The 26,263-nt window shown below is 33.5% G+C and overlaps 1 protein-coding gene across 6 annotated transcripts in view; it reads left to right on the top strand.

The window, feature by feature from the left end:
• LOC147077757 (oxysterol-binding protein-related protein 6-like) overlaps window positions 1–26,263 on the top strand; it is a 109,904-nt gene that overhangs the window by 54,570 nt on the left and 29,071 nt on the right. For 4 of the 6 annotated variants that reach the window (XM_085960768.1, XM_085960770.1, XM_085960766.1 and 1 more), the window contains exons 3-5: window positions 23,218–23,386; window positions 24,958–25,084; window positions 25,792–26,012. In XM_085960768.1, coding sequence (XP_085816894.1) covers window positions 23,218–23,386; window positions 24,958–25,084; window positions 25,792–26,012 — 517 coding nt within the window. Of the gene's footprint in view, window positions 1–3,841; window positions 4,857–23,217; window positions 23,387–24,957; window positions 25,085–25,791; window positions 26,013–26,263 lie in introns of those variants that run through there. The other 2 variants (XM_085960772.1, XM_085960769.1) reach the window with 2 other exon arrangements.

The following is a 26,263-nucleotide window of genomic DNA, read 5'->3' as shown; positions in this document are numbered from 1 at the left end:
TGTCTCAGTTACTATCCTCATGTGACCTTAGCATTCACAAAATAAAATCAAACCAAACCACCGTACTATTTTTAATTTCCGCTCTTGGCATTCGCTTAGGTCAGTGATTCCAAACCTCGTTTAGTTAAAGGCTCCATTGAAATATCCTGTAATGTCTCAATTACCTGACTAACACGTATTACATTCGACGATAGTAAAAAATACCTTACCTACGGTTAACTGATTTCAAACAAACATTTCGAAAAGTGTAATGCACGATCATCTACCAGGGGCACCGCAGGAAGCTTTAAAGATAGTGATTCCACATAATCTCATTACAATGTGCTGATTCATGATTACAATAATAGATAACATTGTTGCAATTTTGTTTTGAAACAAATCTATTTTTGTTAATTATTATACTTTAACTGAGTCATTCACGTTGACAGTTATTTCGGGCTATAAAACCATCTTAGAAATGGTCGACTAATCGACCGTTCTGAATTCTAACGGGAAAAGGATGCAAATAATACAACCTTCTAGAGTAGTTTCCTTTGAGTTTTTGGTTTTAGGTTACCCATCTGCACGCGTCATGTATGTACGGCCGCCTTCCACGACACTTAAAACGTGTCTGAAAGAATAAAGGTACGTGCTCACTCTGTTATCCTGATACGGAGCCGTACGGGACTGATGTAACAATCATGAACCGCGATGCTTAATGATAGTAGGTATTTAGAGAGAAAAGAGTCAAGTAGTGTCCTCTGTATCCGCATACTGAATATCAAGATTTGAATGCGATGAATCTTGTATTTTTTGTTTTACCTGCAACAATGCATTTTAGAATATTTCAGAATTTACAACATAACTGGTATTTTTAGGGCGCCGTAGAAAAGTCTTTATATTATGTATTATATGTATTAAGAGCGCCGATAAACTGAAAGTTTGAAAACTTCTGACGTATTTATTTAATATAATATAGTGAACTTGTGTTATTTAAGCGTGTTTTTATAAAGTTTGTTTTAGAATAACCAACACGCGAATATTTAACCAAGCTAAACATTCTGCCCTATGCAAATCGTAAATATTGATTTTTACGCCATTCTAAAAAGTAGCAAAATTTTCTCGGAAGTTTTGCAAATTTTCGCGTAATCCCGACATGAGTACACTGAACCTGGTTGGGAGTCACTGACTTAGGCTAATATCTGCCGAATTATGGAAATGTTGCCAACTATTTCGAGTGTGCTTGTTCTATCATAATAGAGATATGCCCTGTCATACCCGGGAAAACAGAGAGGCAATGTCACCAAACTTATAATTTATTTTTAATATATTATCTCAGTCTTTCACGATTACTAGATACCTACAATATAATAGAGAAGACATAAGAGTGGTCTTTTCTGCAGAATACTTTCACGAGAATGAAAATTCTTTGTTTACCATGCTAGAAAAATGAAATGTAATACGATCGTATCAACAACTAATCGATCACTTATATGATACAAGTCAAGGCACTTGAGTAATAATAAGCTTACTTTTTAATATACCCTGTGTAATCTAGATTAAGTAGGTACTCACTTCATACTCAACCCACGTAATGACACGATACATTTCGTATACTGAACTATGCGGTCTTTTTTTTAATCCATCAATATCACTTCGTTGAAAATAGCTTCCATTCTTCATGATTCAGTCTTCGATTAGACCAAATTATGATATTATCTAGTGGCCTATATACCAGTAGTGCCTAGTAGGGGTAGGCTGTTAAGTTCCCCCATAAAAAGTACACATTAAACTTTATTAGTCATACAAATTTGTTTTTGTTGCACTAAGCTACAATTTATAGATGGTGTTGGTATATTTTTAAAAATCAATTAAACCCTGCCTTACCAAACCATTATAGTTTTGGCAAATTTTGGGGGATACGACAAAATTGTGCACACCTTTTCATTCGTACTTACATATCTGTTACTAATCTATTCATTAATCCCTGTCTAAACCAAACTATAATAGATAAAAAATATTATTCTATCTATAAAATATCTAAAGTTACGTATGATTTTATTGCATTATTTTAAATATTTTATAGATAGACGAGTATTTTTTGACTATTATCTATTACGGCTTGGTTTCGCAGGGTTCAATTGAATTGTTCAAACAAATACGTATGACCGATAAAGTATAATGTGCACTATTTATGGCAGATCTTAACAGCCTACCTCTACCCTTCGCCACCGCTATATACAGATGCATTGTTATGCACCGAATTTTAAGAGATTTGACCAGAAGTTACTTTCCGTTGTTTCAGTATCATTTAATCGTGAGTACCTAGCTGATTAATTATTAGTTTTTTTCTAGTGGACCGAAGACATCAATGACGACGTTGTTCGATATTTCAATATTGGACATCTAAATCGTTTTAAATATTAAAAATGCCTTGACTATCACAGCCTTTGGGGTTTATCGTAAAACTACGTTGGTTGGGATTCGGATTGTGTGATCTGAGTAGGTACCTAGTGAATATAAGTATAAACCAGGTCTTTGAAACGTTATTTTTTTCCATTTCGGTTTTCGTTCCGGTTCAAGTAAAAATACATAAATATCAGCAGAAGTTCACACGAATTCATGATCTGAGAGAAATAAAAGTAGCTGCAATCATGTTTCATATGCTAGGAGGTAATACATTGCTCGGTGGTAGCAAATTAATGAAGGACTGGGAGTAATACAAAATTTGAGAATGCCTCTCTGGAGCTGATATAATCTTCACCTGCGGCGTTAAGGCTATGTGTATATGTTGCAAAAGAATTTAATAATCAATGTATCCGTTTAAAATAGCGAAACAGTGTAGTAGAAGTAGGCAATAACTACACATAAAATATGGGACTAAAAATAATATGGGGTGGCATTTTAAGCCTGGCACTTAAGAGGTCACTTTACTTAGTTTTGCCAATGGGTAGTTTTAACTGGCTTGGTTTCAAGATTTAAAAAAAACCGTGGAGAACATCAAATGCATGCATTTCGTGAATTTGTACGTTATAGGGCATACTGGGAAAAAAGTAGATTAGAAGGCGCCGCGAGACGAAAAAAAAATGTCAACTACTGACTTAACCGATACTTATATTATAAATATTAATTATGTATGACGCAATGATAATTATTGAAGCCGAAATGCTACTGTTCTCTATCTATGCTACAAAGATAATATATTTTTAAGTGATACCAAGTAATACTCGTAGCTAAATAAATATAATACACGCCAAAACAATATAATAATGTGCTGTATTTTTGCTTCAGTCTTTTAAACGCCCCCGAATTCGAGAGCTCTGTCAAAAAAGTCTCTGTACTACGTATCCCCATAAAGATAAACTCTAATTTATGCTGGCTTTTAACGCATTCATCCATAACAATTAAATAATGGTGGAAATGCGATATCACATTTTCCCCGAATGAAATACCGTATTTTGTAAATTTTCATCAGGTTTGTAGGAATATTAGCCATTTTTTTACGAACCAAAATTTCCTCTATCAGTGGGAGCTGTTTAAACTCTTGCGCGAAAATTTAGTATCATATAAATTTATACGTTCTTTTATCTATAATATAACCTGAGATAGTGTGGAAAATTTTCACCCTTTTCACATTGCCTAAATCACCGTTTTAGAGTTTTTCACTCTCAATATTTAGCATAAAAACCGATAAACGGCGACAAACTCTCCTCGTTGACTTCAATGTAACGTCATTAAGGCCCATCTATCTTTTGTTACATTAATTTGTTACAACTTCGTAATTTTTCACCTACAACAAACAGCTGGCAATAATTTATACACACATTCAAACAGGAAAAAAACGCGTCGTGTAGATAATTTTATTACGAATCGAGATTTCGCTAAATGCAGCCGGTCAAGTGACGCGATTCCGGGACATTTCTTTCGAAAAAGATTCGAATCATTTCTATTGTATTGTAGATAGAAATTCAAATTTCGAATTACGCGCTTCGTTTTTGTGTGTATGTTTTTTTTTTAATCGTGTTTTTAGTGTTGTTAAAAGAGAAGTTATTCAACCGTTTTGTGTTTTACGGCAGTTTAGTTTTGATTAGGTATATTATGACATAAATTTTCGTATAATGAATGACAAAACGGTTGCGCTTTTTATACAGACTACTGACTAGTGAATTCATTACGTCAGATTTTTCTCGGCGACCTTGTATATTGTATTAAATTTAATTTCATTTAATGTCAACCGGCTTGAATTTTATTCCTGCGTATATTTGTAATAAATGTAATAATATAATATTGTCGATGGCCGATTAAAATAATATTGTGGTCGTAACGATTGCTTGTTTTGTGATACACTTGTAGAATTCATTTCCGCATTTCTTCTTCAAAATGTTAGTAACCTTTATTAAATTGGAAACATACGCTGGTCATTTTTTTTTACAAATATGTGTAGTGACAATCACCCTTACCATATTCCTAGTGTGTTGTGTGTTTAAGTTTATAGATTCTCCCATCCCGTCTAATATGTTGTGATAAAAAATATAAATGGGATCTTGATTTTTCTCAGTCCAAAAACATGTTCTTCGCAGACAAATGATCTTTTTGAAATGTTTGTTTCAGTGTTGAAATCTGCACAATAATGTGGATTAGTGAGCTCCTCGCCGGGCCCTTGAAAGGGTTGATGGACGGGGGGTGTGTTTGGAAAATAGAGAACGCGTGCTCTATTCCGTCCGTCGTTTTGGCAGTGAAAGTTTTTATGCTGTGCGTTATTTAGTGAATAATTAGTGAACTTCAAAATAGTTTGCTACAGCATCGCGAAGAGGGGGAGTACATCATGAGAAGAACACAATCCTTTGTCCTGTCAGGACTGCATTGGGTAATGAGCGGTCAGTCTTTTTAAAATAATGTCTAGAATCGCCACATTGCAATAATTTTTCTGCATCGTGCTCAATCATTCATCGATTTAGTGAATTTTTTTTTGTGTTGCCTCAGAATACCTATGGCGAGATGCGCACGTTTGGCATGTGCAATTTTTTGAGAAGTTTCTCCCTCAATAATATATTTTATGGTGCACTAACACAGGCGTCTGAACACTTGTGATGAAAGTGTGCGCTTTCCCTTACCTGATGATACGTTATGTATGTTTATGCACGCATTTCACGGTAGAGAATCACAACGTTTATGCCGTAACTTCTACTTCTAATTATTATGAAAAACATCGCGTGCGAAGAAGATAATATTATGTACTCACATTTTGCTTGTCTAGTAAATTTACACCAAATTTACAACGCATCAAAATCAATACATCGTACGGAGCCGGCCATGCAGTCAAAGGTTGCGTGTAAATAATTGTACGCATTACATTTCGCCGTATCACAGTTCACCGTGAGCTGTCGTACCGTAATGAGATGGCCGTATATCATTTAGAATAAAAATGACGAGTTATTCGTGGGCCATTGCAGACAGTATTGTTTCAATTTTATTGAATTCGATAAGAGCATTAATTTGATATTTCATAAATACAACTTAATAACTACGAGCACCTACTTGCTAACCCATTTTTGAATCATTCAGATTTTTTTATAAATATATACCTATTGTGATATACCTAATTGTATTTCTAATTTTCTTGCATATGTGTCTATTTTATTTTCCCTGTATTCTGGTGGTTTTATTACGTATTTTATTTAGACATGATTTTTATATTAATGTTATACGATCATCGGTTTTCGATACATCTCACGGTGAACAGCGATACAGTCAACTGCATACGTACACTTTTCCGGACACGTTCACAAACAACGTAACCACCAGTATATTAGCCCCACTGCAATTATTATTGTGATACATGTATTTGCAGTGGTGTGTATTAGGGATTGCGATCTCGGATAGGAAATTGTATCCCGGAATATATGTCCCTGGAAAAACCTGAAGTTTTTAAACAACAAAAATTCAGTATCTGTAACAAAGAAGTTAAAATAACATACTTATACTTTTAGACACTTTTCTAATGGTTTGAGCAGGGGAAAAGTTTTTTGTTTGTGTAAAAAAGTTGCCAATCCTGAAAATATCAAAAAAATAAACGCGTTGTTAAAACAATCTTCAAACTAAAATTCCTATTATTATGAACAAAAAAAAACAGTATGTATTAACAACCACCTCGTAAAATCTTTCAATATAATATTAGCCTGAACATGAAATTAAATATAACAGTTTTTTTTTAATTTTTAAACTACCCCTCTCTGAATGTTATATGCTTACCTATATATCGATTTATTTGACGAAAATACTCGTGATTATTATGATATTATGAGTATATTAAAAATTGAACCCGAAGTCGAGTGATATCACAGAATTGCAAACCGTAGTGTATCACCTTGCAACTAGTTAATGTTCATAGTTGACATTATTTTGCGCACATTGACTTGATGCTGCTGTATTATCATCACATTCCATCATCACCAATAGCGCCTGTACACGTGCATGAATTTACTTGCACCAATAGAGTGTATTTTTAACTGACTGCTCGCCAATCTCATTCTTAAAGAGCGAGCGAGACGCGATGTTGTGATTTTATAGTACAATTATGACAGTCGTAAAAATCGTTTAACCTCAAAATGAGTCTGCCTGGTGTAGTTCGTTTTTTTTACCGGGAGGTCCGCTATTATCGTTCTTCTGCGCATGCGCTCTGCCATGGAAGTACCAATAATTATTGCGTGAAAATTTAGAAGCTTTTGAACTTTTTTGATACATGCATATGCATGCAATCTAGCAATGTGCACGATAATACATGTTGACACTTGCATTTTTTGTTATGGCCGCGATACTACGTACTGTCAGCAGTAAATCCTTGCACGTGTTAACGGGGTATAATGCCTTGTTATGTTATGAATTACTTTATTTTGTATCTCCATCTAAAGTTCTAAATCATTAATCCACTGATGGTTTATATTTCAAGGACATATTTTATTATCATGATTGAATTATGGGCCCACTGTTGAAAGAGAGCTTCTTTTTGACACGGCATATAAGTACTGACATATTTTTCGTTTTAAGTGTGTGTTCTGTCTGGATTTCCTTTTCTTTCATTGGTCGCGCCCTTGTTACCAATTATATTTTATTATCATTGGCTATGTCCCAAGAATTTTATTTCACTTAGTAATCTTATAAAATGATTATATATAGGGCATTGGTAGTATATTTTATTTGTTTTGTTTTTGTTTGTGCTTTGGTCATTAATTTTCTTGTGTTTTCTATATAGCATTTATGTTAGGTACCATTAGGGAGATACAGAACGATACATATTTATAATATATTACATTATTAACCCCTGCAATCTGCAGTCAAATATAATACAATCGACATAATATCACAAGACGTGACTATATTATTGATCGTCTTTCTAACGTCGTATAGACATTTTTTATTAAAAAATTTAAGTGATAGTATTATAAATAATTAATGCCGATTTCTGTGTTTTCTTTGCAACGAGGTTTCTGCCGTTTTTTTCTGCTTTTTCTGCTGAGTAGGTACATAATTTCGTTTAATCATCCATAATATACGTACAAGATTAGTGCAAATTATACGTACCTACGTGTACGTTATTATATAACTATAGCTAGGTGTGATATTTTTTTTTTTTTTTAGAATTATTAATAACCATGTCCTTGCTTTTTCGTACAAGGTGGTTCTTAGTAATTTTGAACAATCACAAACACCCAGGCTTTGAGAAAAACACATAATTGTTTTTGTCATGACCGGGAATCGAACCCAGAACTCACGGGTGGAAGGCCAGCGCCTTACCCACTGCACCACGAGAGCCGCCTAGGTGTGATATTATATATTGGTAGGAAAATACATTTAATTTTAATGTGATCAAATAAATTTTAGATATTTGGTCCTGATAATGTTCCCCTTTCGCTATCTGATTTTGAACATTCCTTCAGGTTAAGGGGGATGACATCAAAAGTTTCGATTTCATTATAGTCATCTATTCCCCGAATTACAAAGCATATAGGTCAAAATTATATCAGAATCTAATTCCAATTATAATCCAATTGAAATGAATCTTCGAGGCATCTTATCTAGATGTCACCTCCGTGGTGGTTATACATAAAAATACAACCACAGACATCATGACGCGCGAGTACCAAAAATGTGCTGCGCCCATATGACGCGTTTCATTTGGCAGTGTACAAGCTGGGTGACATATGGCATAAAAAAGCACGAGTGCAAGAAGAAAGCCTGACAACTCAATTGTGATAAACGGTTCTTTTGAGATTTTTTATGTCGCGATAACTTGCAAGATGTACCTACTCTCGGCAGTGTACAAACTAGGTGTGTAATTCATTTTGGAATGACTATAAACGTCGCGTTATCGAGAGTCTCGCGATCGCTTGTATATGTCGCGCGAGAGATAGCATCCCGCGAATGCATGTGGACGGCTCAATTAGCTCACTTTTACCTGGAGAACGCGCGAGTCAAATCACGCTATCTGGACAAAACCCTTAAACTAATAATATAACTATTCAATTCGGTAAAATGTGTTTTTATAGTTCATACTCAGTAATGACTAATGATAATTAATAATAATAATGTGATATCTCGAGTCACACCCCTTTTCTATGTAGTTGGTACCTAAATTTTAACAATAATTTAGTAAGTATACTTAATAAGTCCTTATACAGAAGAAAAATCTTAGATTATAATAATATACATGTCTGTGGTCACTGAGTGACATCAACAATCGCATCAGCATTAAGGCATCTGTAAAAACAAGTTATTTTGTATGACATGCTTTGGACGCTTTAATGTCATTCCTGAGTCATCGATCGACTTCAGCCACGACCAAGGTAGAAAAAAACATCTCGCACAACTTTATTATACAAAAAAACACACGTTGTTTTAATTTAAGATCATTGACGATGTAGTTTTTCAAATAGATAATTGTAATATCTTCAGTTGACTCGTATCTCACCGCAATACTACCCAAAGCTGGAAATAGAGCCGGAACCGAATCCTGGAACTTTGGGAAGTGCACAATTATTTTTTGGAAACGACACCCCTTTAAAATGACGGGGTTACGGATTCATTGATCTGTTACGTTTAATGAAACATTGAATATGACAATCCAATATAATATAATTTAGGTGACATCAAAAGCAAACAAGACACCTCTGGGTAAGTGTTTTCCTTGTATTGATCCAACGTCATAATGAAACAGGAAAAATTTCAATGGAAAATGCGTGCACCACGTTAAAGACAAAGATCGTTATTATTTAATCGTACATACGATAAGCGACAAGCGAATGAATTTTATGTGCAGGATCCCATAGACTTCTCGTATACATAATATGCGGAACGCATTCTGACAATTGGAATGGGTTTTAGGGGTCACCAGGATATATAATGTCGATGTTGCCAGGCGATATTAGTAGTCAATTTTTTTTTATTGAGGTTTTAATTTTTTTTCTTATAACCCATCAAAAATTGTTCTGAATTCTTCAATAAAACCAAGACCGAATCAGGGATTGATTGAAAATGCAATAATTGTACCATGCCATCGGCATGGTCGTAGAACGGTTCGTCCCATTTGAAAAAATAAAAATAGCGGGTAGTGCAATGTGATAAAAATTATCGATTCTTAGGATCCTCCATGGCTTAAATTATTTTATTTAGTAGCATGTTTGTATAGAATCACCCAGATTGGTTTCTTTACTATATCTATGCATATGACATTAGTTTTAGTATTATGGTTAATCCAGAAACAGTGTAGGTGGCATATAGAGGTAGGTGAATAAATGAAATAACGATAACCACTAACCACACTAAGTACACATTTATTAAAAAAAAGAAACAGCAAGTCAAGTGTTCAAACTGCTTTAAGTAAAGTATCATGATCACAGTTTTTACAAACACTACTTACACATTTGCACAATGATATACATGTCAAAGCCGATTTCTTATAACTACATAATAATGTACGGCAGTTAGAATTACATTTGCATGGTTTAACTAAATAATTTGTTACAGGTCCATTCGTGATTAATTGTCTTGGATACAAATTATTTTCTCGTAACTCATAGCCAAGTTGTAGGAATCAATAGGCTGAAATAGTGGATCAGGTGAGCTTTTCCATAAATAAACTTGTGCTGAAGCCTTTAAACATTGTAAATACAATGAATCATATGTGAATATCACTCTTGACAAATTTAAACTAAATCCAATATTTTGGGAAATAAATTTATATCGAAGTTCATCCGCTGTTGTTTTTTGTTTATAAATAAGTAAGTGCAAACTTTTTCCAGGTCTTGAAACTACTGTGGTCTCCAACAATCCACTTCATAAAGCTGAAAGTGCATCTTAAACAAAACTCATTAACGAGATGGTTACAGCTTGTTTTTTTGTACATATTCGGTGTCGCAGCCGGTTAAAGAATGAAATGCTGGCAAAATATTACAAATATTTTCGCCAAGAGATTCAGCTGCCAAATGGCATCCTAAAATACGGGATTTCTTCTGAGATCCCTCAAACCATAATCCACGGCAACCAATCGTTGCAAGTTTATTCCAGAAATAAATGCCTAAGATTAAAACATCTGTATCAGGACTGTAATAATCTCCAAATTTTGCATTCTTAGAGCATGAAATATATGACAGAACATTCTAGAGTCTGCTTCTAAATGATTTTGATTTTAAATCAATGGCGTCAGTGAAAATTGATCCCTTCAATTTAAACCATAGTGTGTGGTCGTCAAATCCACCATAAATATACAGCTCACTTTTTTCGTTGATTTTTGCGAATGTGAGGCATTTTTGTAAATAAATTTAAAAAGCTGTAATTTATTTTGAGGGCTCACAAAAAAATCTTTGCAATTAATCCACCACATCTAAGGGACGATCTCCAAGGCTTAACGCAAGGTTAAACCATGCATATGTAATTCTAACTGCCGTACATTATCATGTAGTTATAAGAAATTGGCTTTGACATGTATATCATTGTGCAAATGTGTAAGTAGTGTTTGTAAAAACTGTGATCATGATACTTTACTTAAAGCAGTTTGAACACTTGACTTGCTGTTTCTTTTTTTAATAAATGTGTACTTAGTGTGGTTAGTGGTTATCGTTATTTCATTTATTCACCTACCTCTATATGCCACCTACACTGTTTCTGGATTAACCATAATACTAAAACTAATGTCATATGCATAGATATAGTAAAGAAACCAATCTGGGTGATTTTATACAAAAATGCTACTAAATAAAATAATTTAAGCCATGGAGGATCCTAAGAATCGATAATTTTGATCACATTGCACTATTTTTATTTTTTCAAATGGGACGAATCGTTCTACGACCATGCCGATGGCATGGTACAATTATTGCATTTTCAATCAATCCCTGATTCGGTCTTGGTTTTATTGAAGAATTCAGAACAATTTTTGGTGGGTTATAAGAAAAAAAATTAAATCCTCAATAAAAAAAAATTGACCACTAATATCGCCTGGCAACATCGACATTATATATCCTGGTGACCCCTAAAACCTATTCCAATTGTCAGAATGCGTTCCGCATATTATGTATACGAGAAGTCTATGGGATCCTGCACTAGTACGGTTTTATGTTGTTAGCGTAGCTTAAATTCGAGGGCTTAGTGTCAAACAACACTATCTACAAAAGTGCAACTTTACAGGAGAGCCAAAAATCGTTATTTTAGATTCTTGTAACTTAACAAGGGAAATGTTTATTTAAAACCTAATGTTAATATTTTATAATTTATTGTGTATTGTACATTTATCTTGCTTATGATGATGTTAAAATTTATAAGGATAGTTTTTAAAAAATATGAAAACAAGGGTAACTTATGTAATTAGCGTTAAACTTTACTGACGATTTAATAAGAAATTAGAAAAGATTGACATAACGTTGTTTGACTATCATTTAGCCGTAAATGTAAAATAACGTTATCTCAAAAAAAAAACAAAAACACTTTTTTGTAGATAACGTTGTCTGACTTTAAGCACTCGAATTGTTTCGACTCATTTCATTTACGTCTTTACGTGTGATAGATCTATTGTTTTATTGGATCAATGGGAAAATAAACCAATAGGCAGTTGAACAATAATCAAATAGGAAAATACACAAATTCAAATAACCTTCGAATACTTGTTACCAACTTAAGATGTAAATTTTAAATGCATTCGTTTTTTTTTAATAATTTGTGGCTGTAAGATGGTAATCGATCGACTCACCGCAAATAAAATTAAATAATATATCAAACGTGTTATAAGTTATATAATAATATAATATATTCTTCATTCTCTTCAGGCATAATACCTATGTTATTTTGTCAAAGTTTGTCATACATCCCCGAAAGCAGAGAACAGAATATCCTATTTTTAACGCGGGATGTTAATAAACTTTGACATATACTTCAAAATATATACGCGTGTAACATCATTTCCCTTCGTTATACAGTGAACCTCAGTAATAGTATGATAATGTAGCATTTTTAGCATATTTTAAATATAGTTTTCATTTCGCTGAAAATGATAATGGCGTTGTTTGCCGCGATAAAGCATCTAGCAGGAGTTTATTTAGCATATCGCGAGTACAACGTGGCACGGGGCACATGTCTAACATGATTATCTCATTTTTCGATATGATAAATAAAAGATGAGGTAGGCGTTAAAATTCATGTCGTGGTCTCACTATAAAGTCTGACGACATGTTGTTAGCTGGTAGGTAGTGAATCAGACTGTTTTACTCACAAAACAGATTAATAAATAGAATTCAGATAGTCTATAGGTACTCTATAGTCTATACCTAACTTGACCATACGTCCCGTTTTATGTAGCCTATCCCGTTGTCCCCAAGCACAGTTTCAAGACGCTGAAAAGAGAGCAACCCACGGTAACAATTAGGGCGAATTTAACCAAAATACCTACGTGGGAAGAAATTCAAAGTGTAATGGATGTATTGATTGAAAACGGATTTATTAATTGTAACAAGATATGGAAGTATTTAACGAGTATTCACATATTTCTAACTATATATTACGAGTATATTAACACCGCAAAAAAAAATTAAACACTGGTAATGTTTCAACCGAAGTCCTTGGGTGGAAATTGTTCAAACGTTCGTAATTTCACACCAATAATTTGAATCATACGAACTTTCGTATAATTTTATCATTCAATATACATTTTATGCCTGCCCGACACTAATATACCGGTAGAAAGGGTCTTTTCTCTTATGAATTAGTTGTGTAAAAGCGAAATAACACAGTTGCAAGTCGCAGTTCTTAAAGTATTTAGTCCTGTCAAGAATTTCATTTTTATTTGACATCAAAACCAAATTTAATATACTTCAGCAAATTTGTTCTTCAAAAAAATATAAGATCACATAGATTATTTATTTTAACGTGTTCATTCCTGTTATTTTCATTAATAAATAAAAACTGTGAAGAAATATGCGTTTTCTTGAATACACATACAAAAAAAATACATTATATGGCTATACACTTTTTGTCTATACAGTGTACATCATCTTATAATATTATTAAGTGGATAAATAATAAATCTTGATAACTTTGATCCTACATAGGTGTGGTTTTTGTTTGAATAATTAACTATGCCAGAAATTAGGTACCCGAGGGCATGGAAACTTACCAATTCTGACAAACAATAAGTAATACAATAACCTATTTGAAAGTTATATGGTTGCGGTACCCACTAGTTTTGAAAAATATGTTAAATTATAATAAGACAAAAGATCTTGTCTAATTTTATTATGTAACTAAAATACGAAAGCAGGGATCGATCCTTTTATTTTGAATATATAGTTTTGTTAATAGTATGACAGCCGAAATAGCTATGATGTTTTTGCATGTAATACAAAAATTGTAATAGGTACACGGCATTGGCATGTCTACTCAATTTTTCTAAATAAATACTGGTTTAGCCAAATTTATTTCATTCAAATCGTTTGAAATTATTTTGCTAGCATATGAAGCATTGTTATGTTGGTAAACTCCACAAATATTAAGATCGCTGAGTTGCTCTTCCGATTTTCTAACATACGTAATGACGCAATTTTTACTTGTTTTTTCAACTTAAATAACAATGCCGAACTTGAGTTATTATTGGCTCCTTATCTACTCATTGTAACGGATAGTCTTTTTATACGCCCTGCAAATTGGCAAATAAATGTCAGCAGAAGTGAGAAGTTCTCTTCAAATAAACCTGCAATGCAAAATCACTTGTAGCTAACTTAATCAGTGGACCAGTGGTCCTTTTTTGCTTCAATTTCATACATTTAAGCAGCATCTCTTAGATCTTAGAAGAAGGTTTTTTTAACATCTTTGGGTTTAGTGTTTATCGAATTTCTTAGAAATACTAATAATTGTCATTGAATGTTATATATTCGGGCTACTATCACTTCATTACAAAATTTACTTCAATGATGTCATTATATGACAATATTATTAAATTGACATGAAGGTAGGTATAGCCTGATGACATCCATGCGGATAAATCAAGGATTCCGGGGATCAAATTCTGTAAGTGGGTGTAATTTGTAACTATCTACAATCTACTTAATTCTCGTGTTCTGGCATTCTAGATTACACTTTTCTATTATATTTCTCATAAGTTATCTATATAAAATTAGTTATATATACCTACGAACCAACGTCTCTAATTTATTCTGTAAGTATGTTTTATTGATGGGAACATTGGATTTCTGTAGCAGTTTGACCGTAGAAAGGCAATATTCCTGATAATTATATTTCATTCCTTACCCGCATCACGCCCCATTGGTCACTTTTCAGTATGTACCTTCTATTAATTTCTTGAAACCGTACCTACTCCGTCAAGGGAGGTTTATATACAAAAAAAATATCTAATAACCTAAAAACATTATTCATGACGAATAATAATATCTTCATTTAAATGAAGTTCGTCAATCCTCATTGAATATATTATATCCTTTCAAATTTTGCGAATCTGTGTTGCTAGTCGCCATTCAAATTAGAAAAAAAATTGTGTGTGAAAATTATAATCAATCAGATTTCAGGAAATTATTATTTCTGGAAATGTATCTTATTGTAATTTGTACATTAATGTCTCCGCAGCCTTTGGCTTACGCGAAATAATTAGATTTCCATTTAATATTTTATTAAAATATCGTATATTCGATAGGTACCTACCTACTTCATTATAAACTAGTAAAAGTAGAATTATTAATTTAAGGATTGTGGTGCTATTTGTTTAGTAATTTTGATGTCCCGAATATGATCCATCCAGGATCCTGGACGAGCACTTCCGTTCCAGGACAGTCCCAGCCAATTTGGCATGGTAAATACAATAAAAATTTTACAGGTATTCGCTAGCGAATATCCCCTGAGGAGTTCGCACGTGTGTTGTTCTAAATATCTAAATCATCGGGCGAGAGGATCCACGAGTGAATTATTAATCCTGAAAGTACCTACTAACTTACATACAGCTGCTGGTCTGGTTTGCAACAAAATCGCCTTGAAGACGGACATAGACACGCGCTGGTCCACCGGGCACATCCGCTAATTAATTCAAGGCTATCAGTCGCAAGAATAATAGTATGTAAAAGTAAACAATAAACATTTATTGTTTTCCGCGCCTCTTTTTACGTCATAATATTCCAATGCTGTGAACAATATGTATTTTGTAGAATCTACAATCACTGCATTCCGGATAGTTCTTTTCATATTTTGAATGTTTTAATGCACGGGCTCCCAACTTATGGGTCGCGACCTCAAGTGTTCTGTGGGGTCGCCGGCTGAAACAGTAAACATAAAAATAATGTTTTGTTTTAACTAAATCGCACCCCTAGTATGACGTCATGGTCCAAACAACAAAATTGACATTTTGAATTAATGTTAGGAAAGTATTTCTCTTATTCATAATAACTGCGCAGCGTTACCTATGTCCTATGGAGTACAGAATGAATTCTTGGAACTGCAAAACGATTCCTCGGCACGTAACGTGTCATGAAAATATGTATCAATTATATCCAAATGTTACCATGCTTGCCTTTCAAGTTTTATACCATTTGCCTATACGTATATCTCTGCGAGAGTGAATTTTCAACGCTTCTTCATTTGAAAACCAAAACAAGAAACAGATTAAATGTTGAGAATGACAGAAGTTTGGCAAATGAAAACTCAAACACGAATTTTGATGCTAGTCAACGAGTTACAATGTCAGCCATCACACATATGTCATAGGTTTAAATTATATTGAATTATATTATACTTCATAATCTACTCTTGCTATTCTGCTTTTTACAATTAATCGGGGTTCTTGGCTTCTATAAAATGGGGTCACAACTCGAAAAAGGTTGGGAGCGTGTGTTTTAATTGGTACATAATGTCATTACATATTAAATTGTGTTGTGACATCGTTATGTTGGATAACCTGTAAATATTACCACAGAGCAAATTGATTGTCGATTATCGAACGCGCATATTTTCACGCCCGTATTACATAGCTTGTGTTATCTATTCTGACATTTTTTAAATTTACGTTATCGAACATAGCTTGTGTTATCTATTCTGACATTTTTTAAATTTACGTTATCGAATATTTTCGCATTATTGTGCCACGATGAACGCACATACAGATTGTTTACGGAAATTCGTGGTCCTTTTCCCACAGGAAATCATAACACTGCAACTACGGAAACCGAAAATGAAGGACGTAATCAAAGGGGAGGAGTCCAATCTCTTTGGACGTAATATTATTATATTATGAATATTGGGTTAGGAATGCATTTTTAGGCGAAAATAAAACAGATAATTGCAAATACATAATAAGTAATTGTTTTAATTTTTATTTGAATGTCAGTGTATTTTTGTTCGCATTTCATATATTAATTAAAATAACAGTATTTGAGGAAGACCTTCATCCTGCATTCAATTAAAATCATCTACCTCATACTGTATTAACATTACCACATTATTAGCGAAGTTCGATAGTTTTGGCAGGAAACAAGAAAGGTAGTGAAATGACACGAGCAAGACAGCCAATGACAGCGATCATAGACAATAATACAAAAATACTGACATGTGAACATCGTATTTGCAAACCTTTCAATCGAATCATATATTTTCAAAAAATCGATAAGGCCATATTATATCAATATTTACGGTAACCGAGATTTTTATGTTTTTTTTCCCATTGTATTGTATTTTCAAATCAGAACAATATAGGTAGGTACTTACACATTTTTATTACCGAATTAAGTCTTAATACCTGCAAGCATATTAAAATTTGACGTGTCGTATTTAATTTTATCATTTTAGTTAATCGATTTCTGTAATAAAGTTTTTTTTATTTGTATGCTGTTGGCGGCTTTTGAAATATATCAGCGGTGGCGAACCTATGGCACGCGAGATGATTTTGCATGGTACGCGTTTAAAGAGAAAAGAACTACTTATAATAATAATAAATGATAAATCGCATTGTATACAAAATAGCAGTGAAATACTCTTCAAGGATAAGCATTACGTTTAATGTAAATATAAAATTTCATAGGTCGGTCCTTAGGCTTTATGCATCACATATAATATTATCGCAATAACCTCATTAGGCGACGGGGGATGCCGCGCCGCAAACCTCTGATTTTGATCGATTTACAATGCTCGAAACCACTGCAGCGAGAGAATGCCTCGTCTGATCAGAGCATTTCTGGTGTCGATTTGTGCTTAAAGAACCAAACTAGTTAATACGGTAACAAACAATTATTAATTCATTTATATCCACAAAAATGGCTGCACCAAATAAGAAACAAAAAATGGTGAAGCTAGTAGTAGTAATTCTGGCAGACAGTTTCTAAATTAGTGGTCCGAAATGTGTGTCGTAATCGAAAAATGTTTCCCCGTGAAAAACTGCTCGGCACGTCACACAGTCGAAAAATAATATTTTGGATATTTTGGCACGCATACGTAAAAAGGTTCGCCAACCGTGATATAGATCATTACGTGATATTGTATGAAATTGTACAGATAATGAATGTAATGATTATTGTCGGTTCTTGGAAATACGCATCTTAATTGTAGGGATTGCAATACCGAATGAATATATAAATAACGGTTTTTCGGTATTGTATATTGAATATCGGTATCAAAACCAGTATTCGTTATCGACATATTAATACAATTCTTTCATCGCATCCTATTTTTTCCCGTCAACTCCTTTGCACAATGAAAAAAAATTCCAACCAGCAATCGAAATCGAAAGGATTTTTTAGCTCTTGCCAAATTCCGTTCAAAACCAAAGTTGAGAGGTTTTCCGACGGATATAAAGATGAAGTGGATTTTTTTTATTATTTAACTTTTATGTAGTGATTTGAGATAGGTATAGTACTTTTAATTTCTCTGCATTCTTACTACTGAAAAAACCGGTATTTTGGACAAAATGTGGGATCCCGGTTTTTGGAATATTGGTATAACAATCCTTAGTACCACTATAGTAATTTAGCCATCTGCAATACCGTAACATTACTATTACTCATATAAACTTCATTGTATAGGTTTTTATGAGTAGGTATTAGTGGTTGCTGATTCATTTGCTAATTCGTATATATATTATATATATATAATATATAGAGGTAGAATGGTATCAGATTCTACTGGCAGTCCAGACGACTCATTTAGGTGTTGGTATCGTTACTTTCAAATGACATTAACACAATTCCAAAGTGATTTTGTCGTGGCCGCAATGCCAGAAGAATCTGTCCTTCCTCTACCTACGTCCAGTGGCATGGTCAAATCACTCTAACTTCGTGGGTTAGGTTACGAAATAAAAAAGTAAATTATCATTTCCAGATAAGAATGTGATTACCCATTCGCACAGGGAAAGGAAAAGTAGAAAAGGAAAATATTTAGCACATAATATATATTATCCCGGATCTGTTTATACCGTAATATATTCTTGGGTTTTCCTCCTTCTTTCCGCGACGTTTCGGGCTCGTTGCAAAAATCTATTACTATAACAAACAATCGTGTGAAAGTCTCAAACATGGTAGTGTCTATACCAGGGTTAGCGAACCTTTTTACGTACGCGTGCCAAAATTTCCCAAAAAATAATTTTCGACTGTCTGACGTGCCAAGCAGTTTTTATGACGAATTAAAGCTTTCTAAAAAATAGTTTTTAATAATTCTATTAAAAAGGTTTAAAAATTACAATTGAGTTATTGATATTCTATCTGTCACCGTCTTTCTAGACGAAGGCATACCTTTTATTTTTTGAATATTTGTTCCTGGTTTTCAAATTACTCAAAAAGATCGTGGAAGCATGTAAATCACTGTCCTTTCATATTATATTCTCCATCACTGAGCGGTTTTCCATTTTTATAAATTATGTTTGAGGTAAAATAATAAGCAGTTATTATATTTGAATGACTGCCTATAATGAATTTCATAAGGTTTGTTGATTGAATAGTTTTATTTTTAATTCCTCGATCCTAAGGACCGACCTATGCAATCGTGTATTAACATTAAACGTAATGATTATTCTTTAAAAGGATTTGCCTGTAATTTTTTATACAATGCGATTTGTCATTATTTATGCATGAATTGCGTCGCTTCCATTTGCGCACCGATTGGTACCTAAACATAATATAAAAAACCGAAGTTATTTGTAAAACTTTTTATAAAAAAAACATTTTTTAAATATAATATATAAAATAGTAATTTCTTTTCTCTTCAAAATGAAACATACGCGTGCCATGCAAAATCATCTTGCGTGCCATAGGTTCGCCATCCCTGGTCTATACCGTTCAGATTTGTGACGTTGGCGGAATAAAATGAAAATATAGGTAGAGTTAATTTTAAACTACATACCATAATTATGTACTTTTACAATAGCATTTTCCAGGTAGCTGAAGACGTGTTAATAGAATATGACAACAATGCTATCAATACAAGAACGCATATCGTCGGTGATTTGTAAAAAGGGCGAATTGACCAAAATGCTATTCTACAGGAGGAGGATTTTTAATTTATGACATTTATTTGTTTATTACCTACCTGTGGATGATTATAAATGTCTAACAAGTTTATAATAAAGCTTAAAAAGAATACTGCCTTTATAATAGGCATTATAATATAATATTTTAAAAGGTCTATAAATATAATATAACATAATAGTTAATAATATTATGTCACATTCGCTTTTTATTCGTAATAAAGTGGATATTCGCCCTTTCGATTATCGTTTTTAAGTACTTTCCTGTGGAGATACAAATTCGCCGTTTTTACACAACAAAGCTAGTGAGGTACATAAATTGTTTTTTCATTAAAATCTCGATTTCGCCAAAATGGTTGATTTACCCTCTTTACAAAATACCGACGACATGTAATAATCCGCCTTATCTAGATCTTAGTTTATTAAATTTATCTGTTCGAGCAGACTTCTGGTAGACCCAGCTGTTAGTCAGGATCGTTCAGAAGGCCCTTTTATCTTTCCCCTGCTGTGTCCAATGGGTAAGACAGGGCCGGACTTACTCTTGTAGGATCCCGGGGCTAATACAGATTACAATCTTTTTTAAAATAGTACCTACAGCTGGTAAACTTAATCGGTTTTGGCCAATGTTGTTTCGCATTTATTTTTTACTTAGTGACAATACGGATAATGAATGATCTTTTGTCGTGACAATTTAGTTGCAAGTACCTATATTTCATAAGAACATTTTTCATAGAGCGATTTTTACTCTTTGAAATATACGTAGAATTGGGCTCACAACTTTCAGAATCTAGAAACTCGCACATTTACGCATTTTTTGTGAATCATTTCAAATAGTTTTTCAGCTTCCGGGCCCCTATTAATTTGGGGGCACTGAGTTATAGCCCCTTTAGCCCTATGCTAATTCGGCCCTAGTGTGATTTAATTAAAATTATTGTTAACAGTCCACGGGATTTTAAATGGATGGGCTGCAAAATTAGCTATATTAATATATAATAATAAATTTGTTTTTCAGGACTTGTATTTTCATAAATATGTGCAGTTTTTATTGGCCTGCTATCTGTTATCAGAATGTTTTTTTGCCTTATCGCTTTGAAATCATTATCAGTATTAAAATTGACATTTAGAGTGAGTGGACGTGTTTGTGGGTAATTTTGTGTCATAAAACATACACTTTGTTTCTTATGAGTATTATAGTTTATTGACAACCATGATGAAAATTAGCAATAACCTGTTGCTAACTACAGGTTTGTGTGTACATTATTTGTTTGGTTTAGTCAAGTTTTGTGATATTTTTACAGTGTGATATGTACTGACAGATTTCACAAGCCTATCTTATTATTATAAAATTTATAACAGTGCGTACTTCTATACCATGGTTTTGAATATCATATATTATTTGCTTATTAGAATCAGAATGTCGTATGTACGATTTTGCAGAAAGGGAGTTATAGGCTTTAGAAAGGAAAAAGGAGATAACCCTCAGTTTTTTTCAAAATATTTTTTATTGGATAATAACATTGAATACGACTAAATACACGCTGTGCCCAAAGGATATTCGCTGCAAATACCGAAGTATCCTAATTTAACTTTTTTTTAAAGAGGGAAGTGAATTGGGAAAATGAATTTTTTGGGGTTGTCTTTAATTACCTCAATAATTAATATCAGATTGTGAACATAAAAACAACAAAATAATTATCTTCATGCACTTAAAGTTTACTTATGTATATTATACATATATTTTAAATTTTACCGAAAACCATACGTTTTTGTGTCTTCTGTAAAAATTTATATGTGTAGGTTATGTCCTTTTTCCTTTCTACAGTCGATACGGATTTTGTAGCGAAATTACTGTATCTTTCACAGCCAATTCACGCTTAGAGTCTATTCATAATACACCTCAAATTTCTCTAAACTGTAAGCCGAAAGTGCGTAGACATTAAACGGCTGAAAAATCTTAAGTTGCGTTTACAAGAAAGTGTTAATTTTGAACATACGACACACCGGCTCCGAAGGACGTAATCAATATTGGAACGGTTTCGATATAGCCATACAGTTATTGGAAAGTATAATGGAAACACAGATGTTGAAGAAAAACTTCTCTACGAGTATACAGACAGAGCTTTAATATAATATCAGAGCGAATTTCAAATTATTAAATTAGCTGCAAGTTTTTTCGTATTGCAGATTCGTGTGTAGCAAACTTCACACTGTTATCGTACGCATCTGTCAAAACCGCAAACATTGACAACCAAATATATCGAAGAAATCGTTCATGAAGCAAGTTTCAGTTTGTCATAAGTGCCATTTTTATACATCAACATCAACCACAGGCCATATTCAATCATCCTAATTTGTAAGACAGTTAGTAAACCGGGTTTTTTATTTGCTTTTCGCTTTTAAAATTACGTCTTTATAGAAGAAGGATTTCTTAAAAATCTTTCATCGCAACACAATTTTAGATTCATCATTCAATTCCATAAAATATTAAATGTGCAGATGTTTCCAAAATAAACCTAGAAACTTGAATTTGTTATGACTTGCGAGTGAACCGTTTTTTTTATATAAACAATCACATAAAATCGCAAAAAACGCACATAAATAAACAATAGAAAAGCATCTTTAGATTAAATTATGATGAAAAGTAACATTTTCTTAAATTAATAATTTTTTCCATGAATTGTTAAAAAAGTCATATCTAGCATTATTTTATGTCATGTAATTAGCATTTAAATGTACGTAGCTGCGCGACCTATAGGTATTACATATATTATATTCTACGATTTTTGATTATATTATGGTCCCTACGATACCACGGAATACACAGTTTGAAAACACTGCTGTAGAGCATCATACTGCCCTTAGCAAATGGTAGGGGTGCCTGCCAAAAATCGTGGCCTGGGGTCCCGTGTCAGGATGTGGGGGGGCCACGAATTAAATCGTTCGAATTTTTATGATATGGAATATCCAAACTACACTTAATTTTATAGCAATGTTTGCCAGTGTAGACATGCATTGAGTTTTATCAAATCCGTGTGTACATGCATTTGTGTAGGGGCAATACTTTACAAATGATTATAATATAATTTATTTGTGGGAAGATGTATGTAGGTCAATACTTTATATATATATAATACAATATTTGCAAGTGCTAAATTTCATGTCAACAAATATGGATGACAATTATATAGGGGAAAATATGATTATTGTCTTATTACAGACACTTAATAGTTATCGTCTAATTTCAGCTGATGCCGGAAAGAAATCGCGAGGAGTTAGAGTCCACACTGGAGTTGCTAAAGGATCAGACTCAGACAATTCGGGAGAGACCAACAGTCTGTCGGCCGAGAGCGGGGAACTTAGAGCGCCCCCCGTGCAGCCTGTCCCCATCAACAGGAAACATCGAAACAGTAATAGGTGAGAAATCTTTATCATCTATTAAATTATCATCATTACAATAATTAAAGTCACAGATATTTACCGTATTCGATTATAAATAAATTATTTATTATTTCGAATTGATCCCTGTATCTCCCGGGTTTACGCCCCATCCGTCGCATTTACCAATATGCTACGGAGTGACATACTAATTGCGACAAATTTTAACTATTGGTCAATTTTAATACCTACTCATCAGCGCTCTTCCAAATCAATACTATTTTATATTGACACGCCTCTAATTATTATAAAAAGTCATTCAATGATACCCCCAAGAAGCACGTAATGATCACAAGGTAGCCCTAAACCCACAGGATCGAACGGCTTATCAAGTTTGGTGGATGTACGTGGCAGAAAAGAACTAGGGTCCGAAAAGAATAGAATCAAATAGGAGAGACCTTCGTCCAGTAGTGGATGATGATGATAACTTTAATCTTTGTAAATCTAACATTCTGTTAAAATCTGATTGGCAGCATGTATCAAATGCTTTCCACAAACCGCCGTATTGATGAGGATCTATCCTTGCTTCTCTAGTGACAACTATTTCTGACAATATGATTTTTTGTTGGCGCTTGGCGTTTTATTTTTGTGCATATTTCTATGTTGTCTTGTACACCCTGCTGCCCTGCCAATGAATGAATTTACTAGATTTATAAAGTTGGCCAAAGGTTATCATTTTTATAAAAATAAAGTTTAAGCTAAAGGACCAATAAAATAATTCTTCATTATCCTTCCAACAACTGACAAATGTTTTTAAAATGATGTTTGTACATTTGTGATTTTTGAATTATCTCAAAAATTTGGTTCTTATGGAAAATGTTTCGCACCTCATAAGTTAACACATTCGCGGACACATGCTAATACATGTTAGTGATATGACACATAAAAAAAATTATTTTTGAAATTTTCGATTTAGATATATATATATGAGTTAAGTATTAAGATACGACACTGTCTAATGGAAATATGTTTGCACCGTGACACAAGTAACAGGGAACATATTGTTTTAATCCACAATACGACTTCTGTAAACGTCATGTCGTATTCAATTCCACAGTACAGGACGTCTATAGACATTCTGTCATATCACATCTCACAAAATACGACGTCTATAGACGTTGTGTCCGCGAAAGTGTTAAGAACCTCTGTTATAGGGAGTCCTCATTCCTTATTTGTATCACTGAATGACGTTGCACAATGTATTCCATATTGTAAATGCAGTTAAACTTAACTATACTGAGGTTAACTATTTGGATTCTTGCTCAATTAAAAAAAAACATATTTCAACTATCCTCGCAAATTCGCAAAAGTAACAAATCAGTGAAATGTCAAATGGACCAAGCTGATCTTGTCATTTTTATTACATAGTTATATCTATTAAAATCCATTAAATTACCGATCTGGCTGCAAGACCTAGCGAGACAGCTGGCAGTCACCAGCTGATCGCTCGCAAATTAGTAATTATTATATGACATTAGAATATTATACTGTTCTATTCAGCAACTTTCAGATATTTTTTGTCTTTAATAAAACTAAATGTTTGTTTCCAGACGGCGAGGCTCAGAATGGGAAGTACTGGAAGGGCTAAAGGATGGACAGCGGTTCGACAGAAGACCAGAACTCTTCAAAGGATACTTGCACAAGAAAAGGAAATGGCCTCTAAAAGGATGGCACAAGGTAATTAATCCTCTGTTTAAATAACTTATCATAATTTGGAAACACCTCAGAAACTATTAGAAAAATTCTTAATAAAAATATGGTGCCGGGCAGGAGACGAACCTGTATCCATCGGATTCCGGCCAATGTACTTCACCAATTTAGCCACTTGTCCCCTGCCTAATTACGGTGAAATTAACTAATAGTCATGCGATTGAAGTTAGCTGCAAAATGCTAGAATAAGTTTTATTTTTGTATATAGAAATTAGCTTTAAGAAATATACCAAAAATTACCTGGTTAGAGCAAGGCTGCTCAATTCCGAGAAGTACCTGCCATCGTATGCTAAAATTGGGGAATCTGTTAATACATTCCATAAACACACTGTCTTTCGGACCCAATCTATTATCGGGGACACTCGGACTTTAAAACTCTCGACCTGTCGATACCTTACTGATTTTATTTTAACTAAAAAATATCACGTAATTATCTTTTTCTTGAATAAACACCATTCTCCGCTAGATGTATGATACCTAGATTAACTCTACACCATATCCTCAAAATAAACAGGGCCCCTTCCCAGGCCATATCCCACTGTTATAGGGCTTAGGTAAAAATCTTTCAATAATCAGGGGCATTAAATTTGTTCCCTGATAAGTTATTTTTACTAAGTGCATTAGAGATATGGATATTTACCACTTTTTATAAAACAATTATAATTTTATTGCAGCGATACTTTGTGGTGGATGGAGGTATTCTAGTTTACGCCCGCAGTCCTGGCGACATATCCCGTGGCCGACTTCACGGCTCAGTGGACATTGGCCTCTCCGTAATATCCGCCAAGACAAAGCGAAGGCGCATCGACATAGACGCCGAAGAGTTCATCTACCATCTCAGAGCGAAGACTCCTGAATGTTTCCAGGCTTGGGTGACCATGCTTAAGACTCACAGGTATAAACTAAAAATGGCTTGTCTTTTAACACGTTTGTGAACAGTTCAGAATTTAAGGTGTCAATCAATTATATAGCTGATGACAAACATTGATAATATTGTCCGGTAAATTTCTATTGAAATATATCAATTGAAAGTTAAAGAACAAATTGCCGGCACGTCTCTTTGTCATGTGATAATCAAAATAATTCTGCCACCAACATCCTGAATATTAAGCCGACTTGTATGGCTACCCATTGGGATCTTGAGAC

This window comes from Rhyacophila brunnea, unplaced genomic scaffold (assembly GCF_057557595.1).
Source record: "Rhyacophila brunnea isolate RB1 unplaced genomic scaffold, BYU_Rbru_1.0 scaffold_12, whole genome shotgun sequence".
NCBI classification, from domain to species: Eukaryota; Metazoa; Arthropoda; class Insecta; order Trichoptera; family Rhyacophilidae; genus Rhyacophila; species Rhyacophila brunnea.
Note: the sequence above shows the minus strand (reverse complement) of the source record. Positions and strands in the feature narration are given on the sequence as shown.